Source organism: Terrapene carolina, unplaced genomic scaffold, assembly GCF_002925995.2.
Source record: "Terrapene carolina triunguis isolate 2854851 unplaced genomic scaffold, T_m_triunguis-2.0 Scaffold454, whole genome shotgun sequence".
Classification (NCBI taxonomy): domain Eukaryota; kingdom Metazoa; phylum Chordata; order Testudines; family Emydidae; genus Terrapene; species Terrapene triunguis.
The window spans coordinates 1,543,954-1,554,562 of NW_020664805.1; the positions used below are offsets into that span (position 1 = coordinate 1,543,954).

The 10,609-nt window shown below is 60.6% G+C and overlaps 1 protein-coding gene across 2 annotated transcripts in view; it reads left to right on the forward strand.

Moving 5' to 3' along the window:
- The window catches only part of LIMK1 (LIM domain kinase 1), a 39,564-nt gene that overhangs the window by 17,075 nt on the left and 11,880 nt on the right, over positions 1-10,609 (forward strand). Inside the window, exons 3-9 of one of the 2 annotated variants that reach the window (XM_026658525.1) lie at positions 1,548-1,686; positions 4,834-4,943; positions 7,142-7,348; positions 8,082-8,187; positions 8,275-8,459; positions 8,607-8,790; positions 9,192-9,278. In XM_026658525.1, coding sequence (XP_026514310.1) covers positions 1,548-1,686; positions 4,834-4,943; positions 7,142-7,348; positions 8,082-8,187; positions 8,275-8,459; positions 8,607-8,790; positions 9,192-9,278 — 1,018 coding nt within the window. Of the gene's footprint in view, positions 1-1,547; positions 1,687-2,160; positions 2,222-4,833; positions 4,944-7,141; positions 7,349-8,081; positions 8,188-8,274; positions 8,460-8,606; positions 8,791-9,191; positions 9,279-10,609 lie in introns of those variants that run through there. The other variant, XM_026658526.1, reaches the window with a different exon arrangement.

Consider the following 10,609-nt stretch of genomic DNA (forward strand, 5'->3'; position numbering starts at 1 on the left):
GTGGGTCCTGGCCTGGCTGCTGCAGCCTCTCCGCACACAGGGTGCAGGATGGTGATGGCTTTTTCCGGAGCGGTAGAACCAGGTCTCTCCCCAAGGCAGCAGGCGGCTGTGGTGCTGTAAGTGCTGATAACCACCGGCCATCACAGCCTAGTCTGCCAGCCATCGCCATCCCCTGTGGAGCGTAGTCCATGGAGCCTTTGGCTCTGTCTCCATTATGGAGCCTGCCCGTTGCCCCAGAGGTGCTAGGTTCCAGGAGAAGCGCCGGCAGCACAGAGTGACGTGCAGTGATTTTGATCACTCTGGGTATGTGTACACTGCAGTTAGACACCAGCGGCTGGTCCGCGCCCACTGACCCGGGCACGCAGGGCCTGGGCTGTAGGATCCTGCGAGGTGGGAGGATCCCAGAGCCCGAGCTCGAATGTCTTTACCACAAGTAAACAGCCCCTTAGCCCAAGTCAGGGGGTGTCTACATGCAGTGTAGACATACCCTGAGTGTGAACCTCTGCACCAGAGCTGGAACGGCGGCTCTCCCAGCAGCCCACAGGAGGCTGGCAGGCCCCTGCCAGGGGAGCGACAGTCTCTCACTCTCCACCAGCACTTGCTCAGCTCAGAGGTGCCCACACAGGTGGGGTCAGGGGTCAAGAGCTTCCCAATTGCGCAGACGCTGTCAGGCTGCAGCCCTGAACTCACGTCCACGTAGTCTGCTCTTCACTCTGCACGGCGGGTGAGGGGGCCTAAGTGTCACCAGGGTAGTTACGTGATGGGGGAGGGGCTGAGGGTCACTGGGGCAGTTACACAATGAGGGACCGGCTGAGTGAACCTGGGGCAGTTACATGATGGGGGAGGGGCAGTTACATGATGGGGGGAGGGGCTGAATGTCCCTGGGGCACTCCCAGGAGGGGAGAGGGGCTGAGTGTAGCTGGGACATGACCAGGAAATTGGGGGGAGGGGCTGAGCATTAACTCCTGCTGTGCTGGGAGGGAGCTTGAGCCGCCTGCCTTGTCACTGTCAGCCCAGGGGAAAGGAGCAGGCCTGGGAGAGGCCAGCAGGATGCAGCCTGAGCTGGAGGGCAGGCAAAGCTGGCTGGACCCAATGCTCGCCTGGTGCAATTCCCCTGGAGTCACTGGGACAGCAGCAGGGCCGGGGGTGGGGTAGCGAGGGGGTGAGGAGTGAGGTCTGTAAGGTCACAGAGGCTGGGGGTCGCTTGCCTGTCTGCAGCTGCCAGGTTGCAGTGACATGGTGGCTAGTGCAGGTGTGTGAGGGAGGGGAGTTTGGGGTGGGTGACAAGGAGCAGAGACCAGCAGGGCCATACGGGAGGGATGGAGGGCAGCTCAGCGTGGAGGGCCGGGCGCTAGCTGGGGCAGCCCCCATGCCCAGAGCCCAGCCCTGCAGCCGTTTGGGGAGGTAGCGCCCGGCAGGAGCAGCCCAGCCCCACTGTGGCTTTCCTGTGGCTGGGCGGGGGGGGAGGGTCAGACCTGCATGGTGCCCTCGTTCGGATCCCGATAGGTCACGGGCACCATCCGTGATCCGCCCTCTTGCTACTGCAGGTGCTGCGAGTGCGGGGCCCTGCTGTCCCACCAGTATTATGAGAAGGATGGGCGCCTCTACTGCAAGAAGGACTATTGGGCCAGGTTCGGGGAGCTGTGCCACGGCTGCTCGGAGCAGATCACCAAGGGGCTGGTCATGGTAAGTACCATTCGCCAGAGCAGAGGCGTCGCCCTCTGCGAGCAGTCTGAATGTGGGTGCACCTAAGGAACAGCTTAAAGTGAGGGGCACAGGGCTCTGTGCAGTCAGCCCAACCCGGGTGCGAGGCCTGACCCTGTGCAGTCATTTACTCTGGTGGAGCACTGCCCAGCCAGACCGGCACTGAGATCAATGCTCTCACAGTGTGCAGGCAAGCAGAGACTCAGGCCCAGGGCTCCTTGGATGCTGGGGATTCCCACAAACCCGGTGGTCTTGTGGCTAGCAGTGACTGGACATTCCCAGCCCAGCTTCTCCGCGGGGCAGCGTGGGACATGACCTGGGGTTCAAGCTGAAGATGTGGGCGGTGCTAGCTGGTGTCATCTAGAGATGAGGTCATTGGAAAGGGGGTAGTTTCCAGCAGTGGGCCAGTAAATAAGTCACACACACAGCAGGGAGCCTGTCACACTTACCCAGCACCATGGTCGGAGAAGCCAGGCTCATGCACCAGCAGGGGAACTGGTACAGCACCATGCTACAGGTAAGGGCCAGACCGGGAGCTGCGGCCACTGCCCATGAAGGGGAGGGCCAGGAAGGATGCTGCTTTCCAGCAACCAGGGCCCCTTGGCCATTGGAGCCGGGATTGGGGGGCTTGTTGGTATCACTAATGTCATTGGATTTTGGATGGAAACTTTAACCTCAAATTTCTTGCCTGAGGCAGATAAGTGGCAATTAGTCAGGGAGCTGGGAGAATAGCCAGGGTGCACCAAGGTGGTCGAGTTCCATATCCACCCCCTTTGCAGACAAGGGGTCAGTCGTGATACCCATGGGTGCTGGAACTAGGGGTGCTGGGGAAGGCTGCCGCACCCTCTTGGTGGAAGTAGCAATAACAACCCAAATACGTGGTTTCAGCATCCCTGGTGGGACCCCAGTGAGATGGCAGTGGAGTCACGCCTGGTGAGAGAGGTTCCAGCCCCAGGAGTTAAGGGGACACTGTCACGTCAAAAGTGACTCAAACCTCCTGTCCTCTATTCCTGGGGAGCCCCAAGCTGACAGCGCTGGCAGTCTCACCTCCCTGTCCGTGACTCACTCTGCGTCTCACTCAGTGTGGGCAGCACAGAGCGGCTGATACCTCTCGCTTCTGTTTGTCTGGTGGGCGCTCTGTGGGGAGTGATTTGGCGCAGGTTTTACTGGCAAACTCCCAACCTTCCCTGTGCGAGCAGCTGTGCTAGTCAGTGCCGTGCTGGGGCTGCAGCGCCCGCTCAGCACGCAGGGTTTGGGCTGCAGGGGATGTTTACATCCGACAGTCACTACCTGCCAATCGATTGCCTTTCGGTTCATGAACGCTGTCCTGATGGGTTTATACAGCTTCTCCCCAGCACATGTGGACAGGGCCTCTGAGGCTAAGCCCAGGGCTCCCCCCAGGGCCAGGGCCTCTGAGACAGATCCCGGGGGTTCCCCCATCGATGGCGCCTCTGAGACTGAGCCCCGGGGGCCCCCCCCCCCCGGGCCCGGGGCCTCTCAGGCTGAGCCCAGGGGTTCCCCCATGGCAGCTTGCCTCCATGCTTGAGTCTCTTTCTGAACCCCAGGGCTTAGCCTGTGCATGTCCTGCAGTCCACCCAGGAGAGCCCGGGTCCGCCCAGGCAGTTACCCCAGAAGAGCTGTGTTCGGAGGTCTGGTCCAGCCAGCCAGGGAGCCGAGCCAGCAAGTGCCTTCCGGGCAGCCCTGCCTCTGCACTTCCCGTCTCCCGCCCCGGGTGCTTCAGTCAAGTGCTGTCATTGCCACAGCGGGGAAAGGCCGGGCTGGGGAGGCCAGCCATGTGACTATGCTGCAGCGCAGGGCACTTCCCCTTGTTTACAAGCACAGGGCAGGGAGGGGCTCTTTGCCACCTCAGCCACTAGACGTAGTACCCTGGTAATGGGAGCAACCCCTGGGTCCCATCCAGGCTGTCCCCACTGGGCAGGGCCACTCCCAGGGCTTTGTCCAGCCAGGGGCGAAGAGCTCTCACCCTCAGCAGCCTTGGGCTGGCCATCAGGGTGCGTTTTCCTTGACTACATCTAATCCTGTGATTCCTGAGGAGCCCTGGCTGAGTAGCTGCCCTCTCTGCCGGGGCTCTGCAGGGCCTTAGTGCTGTCCCTGTCCCCTACTTGTCCCTTGGCCAGCTCCCTGAATCTCCTCTCACTGTGGGCTCCCTCCAGCCCCGGAGTCTGTCTGGCTTTTCTCTCTGAGGCGCCCAGAGCAGAGCCCGGTGATCCTGGCTCTGGCTCCCCAAGCAGGAGAGAAGGGCCGGGCCCCTCCCTGCTAGGGCCCAAGGCCATCACTCCACGCCACCTCACAGACAGATCCCTGCCTGGTGGGCTCCCCTCACCGCACGTCCCTCCCCCTCCCCGCCTGGGGATGAGCTCCCAGCACACGGCCAGTGAGAGGCAGACTCCTGCAGCGGGGAGCAGGGATCCAAGCCCTGAAGGCAGGGTCCCTGGTGCAACCCCTTAGAAGGGTAGGACTTGGGGTAATCTTGCTTCAGAGCCTGGCCCAGGGCTGCCAGGGGGCCCAGGGTTGCCGTCCCTTGTGCCCCAAATGCAATTGAGGAATAGCGGAACAAAGCCCTGCCTTGGCCAGACCTGCTCCAGCTGCTGTCGCGCCCCCGGTGCTGGGGTTCCTGTAGAGGAGGCACAAAGCTGTCAGAGCTGGCTCCTCTCCTACCAGAGGGCCCCTGCATGGGGGAGTTTCTCAGGGGGCCTTGCTGCTGTGTTGTATGTTGGTGCCAAGTGAATGGGGCCCTGTGTCCATGGGCAGAAGACCAGAGAGGAGGAATGGCTATAGCACAGGGCAGCAGGGAAGTGGATCTTGCCAGTGGCACCATGAGGGGGCCCAAGCTCGGGCTGCTGGGGTTCAGAGCAGGGATGCAGGATGTAACTCCTGCCTCGCCCTATCATTGGCCTAGACCCCCCATGAACCAGTCCCATGCGCCTGTCCAGCCATAGGGCCAGCAGCCTGTGGGACTCAGGCCCAGCTGCAGGAGGCTCTTCCAGTCACAGCAGAGGAGTGAATTGGGCAGGATGCTTGGCCCAGCGCTCGCCCGGCTGCTCCCTGAGCGGTGGGGGGCGCAGCCATGTGGGCACGCTCAGCCCTCGCTCTGTATCTCCTGAACAGGTGGCTGGGGAGCAGAAATACCACCCAGAGTGCTTCAGCTGCCTCAGCTGCCGGGCATTCATCGGTGACGGCGACACCTACGCGCTCGTGGAGCGCTCCAAGCTCTACTGGTATGTGGGGCTGGGGTCACGCCCCTCCCCCCAGGGCCCTGTCCCCCAGGGCCGGGGTCACGCCCTCCCCCCCATGTCTGGGTCACATCCCCTCCCACCCCAGGGCTGGGGGCCCGCTCTTCTCCGCCCTCCCCGCCCCCTCCCGCGGGGGCAGGGGCTAGAAGCTTGGTCCTGCCGGCTCCCCTGCCTCTTCCCGCAGTGTGCTGGGTTCCTGCCCCTCCTCCTCTTCTCCGTCCCTCCCTGCCTGCCAGCCGATCAGCTGATGGCCCTTGCGAGGGAGGGGGTGGGGGAGGAGTGGAGTCAGCGTGCTCGCTGCTCGTGGCAGAGAAGAAGCGGGGGCAGGGCCTTGGGGAAGGGGGGTGGTGGAATAGGGGCATATCCCCTCCAGCCCCCTGCCGTGAGCACCCCATGACCCCAGCCCACACCTCCAGCCCTCTGCCCTGACCCCCCCTCACACACACACAGCCCTCTGCCCTGAGCCCTGCAGCCCCGCACACCTCCCAGACCCGTGCCCTGAGCCCTGCAGCCCCGCACACCCCCCAGGCCCCTGCCCTGAGCCCTGTACCCCCCTCACACACACCCAGCCCTCTGCTTGACTCCTTCACCACCCCCACGACCCCAGCCCTGACTCTAGCACCCCCACACATACCCAGCCCCCCCAGGCCCTGACACCTGCACCCTCCTCGCATGCCCCCAGCCCTCTGCCCTGACTCTTGCACCCCCCCACATACCCAGCCCCACCCTGAGCACCAAACGGGAGCTCCTGCACCCCCTCCCCCACATTCCCACTTGCACCCCTCGCACCAAATGGGAGCTGCCCAGGTAAGCGCTCCACACCCAAACGTCCTGCCCCAACCCTGAGCCCCCTCCCTCATTCTAGCTCCTGGCCAGACCCTACACCCCAACCCCTAGTCTGCTCCTTCACCCCCAGCCCTGTGCTCAGTGCACTGCCACCCTCAGCTCAGAGCAGAGAGGAAGAGAATGGGCCAGAACCAGGGAGAAGGTAGGTACCCACTGTATGTGGGCAGGGCCGGGACCCCAGACCGGCAGCGGGCTGAGTGGGTCCAGCAGCCAGGATCCCGGCTGGCAGGAGCCAGCGGATGGAACCCCTGAGCGGCAGCGGGCTGAACCGCTCAGCCCACTGCCAGTCTGGGGTCCTTGCCGCCGGCCCCGCACAGCCTGCTGCCAGTCTGGGGTTCTGGCTGCCGGACCCTTGCCAGCCAGGGTCCCGGCCGCAGGCCCCGCTCAGCCCACTGCCGGCCTAGGTGAACAGAACCCCAGACCAGCAGCAGGCTGAGCGGGCCAGCGGCATAAGATCAACATTTTAATTTAATTTTAAATGAAGCTTCTTAAACATTTTGAAAACCTTGTTTATTTTACAATACAACAATAGTTTAGTTATATTATATATAGATTTATAGAGAGAGACCTTCTAAAAAACATTAAAATGTATGACTGGCACGTGAAACCTTAAATTAGAGTGAATAAATGAAGACTCGGCACACCCCTTCTGAAAGGTTGCTGACCCCGGACTAGTGGCCAGTGGGCTGATCCATTCCAGCAGGTGGGGGGATACCGAACTAGTGGCCAATGGACTGATCCATTCCAGCGGGTGGGGGGGTACTGGACTAGTGGCCAATGGGCTGATCCATTCCAGCGGGTGGGGGGATACCGAACTAGTGGCCAATAGGCTGGTCCATTCCGGCATGTGGGAGGGGGGTACTGGTCTAGTGGCCAATGGCCTGATTTGGGCCATCCTGTGTTGTCACACTAACTCTTGGGACTGCTATGGCCCCACTGTGCTCCTGTTCTTGGGCCCACGTCCCAGTGCAGCCTTCTGGACACACTGGTGATAGTGGGGCAGAGTATAGCCCAGCTGTGGCACTTCGCAGAGTGGGTGCTCAGCGAGTCCCCCTCACACCGCCTGGGACAGGCCTAGTCTATGGGTACCAGGCTGGGAATCCCTCTTGGGACATGCCACAGACTGAAATGCACTGTTAGGGATCACGGGGTGAGCCCCAGCCCGCTGTTCACTGCCTCTCCTGGGAGGAGCTATTCCCCTCCATGGGCCAGCGCGTGGGTCCCCCTTGTCTTGAGCCCATCTGCAAAGGAAAACTGCTAACAAACTGCTCATGGCGTCTCTCCTGTCTCCCCCCGCTGGGTCTCTGCCCCGCTGCCCTCCTCCCCACCCCTCCCAGTGGGCACTGCTACTACCAGATGGTGGTGACCCCGGTGATAGAGCAGATCCTGCCGGACTCCCCGGGCGCCCGGATCCCACACACTGTCACGCTGGTGTCCATCCCGGCCTGCAGCGACGGGAAGCGAGGGTTATCTGTGTCCATCGACCAGCACTGCAGCTCCCAGGGCTGTGGCTCAGAACACTCCCACACAGTCCGGGTCCGAGAGTAAGTATCTGCCCCGAGGGAGGGGGACGATGCTCTAGCACCAGCAGGGAGGCGGGAGCACTCCACAGGTAGCTGACTTGGGGCTAGTGGGCACGGATCTCCCTGGTGCAGTGGGAGCCCCTCTGCCAGTTCTCACAGCTCTGTGCACGGGGAGGAGGCCAAAGAGCCCTGCAGACTGAATCCAGCCCCCCCACCCCATGCACACACCCTGCTTCACCCTTCTGAGGGGTGGGAGTTCACGTCCCATCTAGTGCCAGCAAGGAGGGGCCCAGGTAGAGCCACTTGCAATGGGAGCTGTGTGTGCAGCACCGAAACCACCACCCCCCAGCCCCTTTGCCTGAGGGGCCACTGAGCAGCCAAGAACAGGGGAGAATACCCCCGCCCCAAGAACAGGGGAGAATCCGCCCCCTACTGAGAACAGGGGAGAATCCCACCCCCCAAGTGAAGGACACAGGAGCCGCTGGGGCTGGGGGTGCCTGGGCCAGTCTCCTGCAGGGGGCATAAGCCTGTGGTGCTGGGGGTGACCAGGTGTCATTTTGTATGCAGGGGGGTGGGGGGCACTGGTGCCTGCTCTGCCCCCAGTGGGTGAGACCTGAAAGCCTCTTCACTGTATGGGGTGGGGATGCCTGGGACCCTGGAACTGCATCCGGGGGGCTGGACGTGGGACCTCCGTGAGCCTGTCCCGGTGCAGGTGTGGTGGGAGCTCACTGCACTGTGTGTGCCCTGCCCCCAGAGTGGACCCTGACTGCATCAGCCCCGACATGAAGAACTCCATCCACGTTGGGGACCGTATCCTGGAGATCAACGGCACCCCCATCAGGCATGTTCCGCTGGACGAGGTACGCCCCCTCCTCATGCTCCCCCAGCTGGCCGGCAGGGCCCAGGCAGCTGCCCAGGGACCTGAATCCCTCACTCTGTGCCTGCAGATTGACCTGCTGATCCAGGAGACCAGCCGCCTCCTCCAGCTGACCATAGAACACGACCCCCACGAGGTGGTGGCCCGAGAGTCGGCGCTGGAGAGCAGCCCCCTGGCTGACCTGCACAGCCCCCAGCGCTCGCCGGCCTGCACGCCTGGCTGTGAGGCCAGCGCCGTGAGCCAGAGGACAGTCATGTAAGGACAGAGCTACAAGCATGACCAGCATGCTGCTGGGTGGGCCGAAAAAAGGGTTGGGGGGGTGAGAGCTCCGGTGGGATAGAGCCTGGGGCCCCTGTGGCAATGGCCCAGCTGACTTGCTGCGTGCTTTGCCTGGCTCTGCAGGAGGAGCTGCAGCATTGACAAGTCCCCGTGCTCCAGCTCCTTGGGCTCCCCTGCCTCCCAGCGCAAGGACATCAGCCGCTCCGAGTCGCTCCGCGTCGTCTCCCGCACACACCGCATTTTCCGTCCCTCGGACTTGATCCACGGCGAGGTGCTGGGGAAGGGCTGCTTTGGACAGGCCATTAAGGTACCACTCACCCAGCTTGGGCTTCTGCTGGTCCCCACACCCACCCATCTGGTAACCCAGCTTCCCCTCTTGCCCCCCACTCCCTGGGGACCCCTCCCCACTCTCTAAGCTGAGAGCCCAGGAGAGCAGTGGCCGGGACCCTCAGGCCACTGTCAGGGCTTGCATTGCAGATCCCTGTCCCTTCTCCCAGTGTCACCCGTGTGATGGGCTCAGCTCCGTTGTCCCCCCATTATCCTGTACCTCTCCCCCCACACGGGGAGGTGGGTCTCCCAGTGGCTGCCATAGAGAGGTGAGGGCCCTGCCCCACTCCAGTATCCATTGCAGCCCCACCCTGCTGAGAAATGCTCCTTGCAGCAGGGAGCTGCGGGGTGTGGCTGCAACACTCTGCCCCTCTCTGCCAGGTGACACACCGGGAGACAGGCGAGGTGATGGTCATGAAGGAACTGATCCGCTTTGATGAGGAGACCCAGAGGGCATTCCTCAAAGAGGTGAGTCCACCCTGCTTGCTGTCCCTGAGCCCTGATCTCACTCCAGCCACAGCCTGACCCATCGCAGTCTCTGTCCTTCAACCCTGATCCTGACCCAACCCAGTCTCTGTCCCTCTCCTACTCCTCAAGGCAGCAGGAAGGCTTTTCATACTGTCTCAACAGACCTCATGAGCAAACTAGGGACACCTAGACGCACCGACTGTAAGGTGGGCGCACAACTGGCTGGAAAACCGCACTCAGAGAGTATCTTAGATGCCTATATACAAATGTGAGAGGTATGGGTAATAAGCAGGAAGAACTGGAAGTGGTAATAAATAAATACAACTATGACATTGTTGGCATCACTGAAACTTGGTGGGATAATACACATGATTGGAATGCTGGTGTGGATGGATACAGCTTGCTCAGGAAGGATAGACAGGGGAAAAGGGAGGAGGTGTTGCCTTATATATTAAAAATGTACACACTTGGACTGAGGTAGAGATGGACATAGGAGACGGAAGTGTTGAGAGTCTCTGGGTTAGGCTAAAAGGGGTAAAAAACAAGGGTGATGTCATGCTAGGAGTCTACTACAGGCCACCTAACCAGGTGGAAGAGGTGGATGAGGCTTTTTTTAAACAACTAACAAAATCATCCAAAGCCCAAGATTTGGTGGTGATGGGGGACTTCAACTATCCGGATATATGTTGGGAAAATAACACAGCGGGGCACAGACTATCCAACAAATTCTTGGACTGCATTGCAGACAACTTTTTATTTCAGAAGGTTGAAAAAGCTACTAGGGGTGAAGCTGTTCTAGACTTGATTTTAACAAATAGGGAGGAACTCGTTGAGAATTTGAAAGTAGAAGGCAGCTTAGGTGAAAGTGATCATGAAATCATAGAGTTCGCAATTCTAAGGAAGGGTAGAAGGGAGTACAGCAAAATAGAGACAATGGATTTCAGGAAGGCGGATCTTGGTAAGCTCAGAGAGCTGATAGGTAAGGTCCCATGGAAATCAAGACTGAGGGGAAAAACAACTGAGGAGAGTTGGCAGTTTTTCAAAGGGACACTATTAAGGGCCCAAAAGCAAGCTATTCCGCTGGTTAGGAAAGATAGGAAATGTGGCAAAAGACCACCTTGGCTTAACCACGAGATCTTGCATGATCTAAAAAATAAAAAGGAGTCATATAAAAAATGGAAACTAGGACAGATTACAAAGGATGAATATAGGCAGACAACACAGGAATGCAGGGGCAAGATTAGAAAGGCAAAGGCACAAAATGAGCTCAAACTAGCTACAGGATGTCGCGGAGTGTGGGGGGACTCAGGGCCCTGCACCCCCGGCGCCCT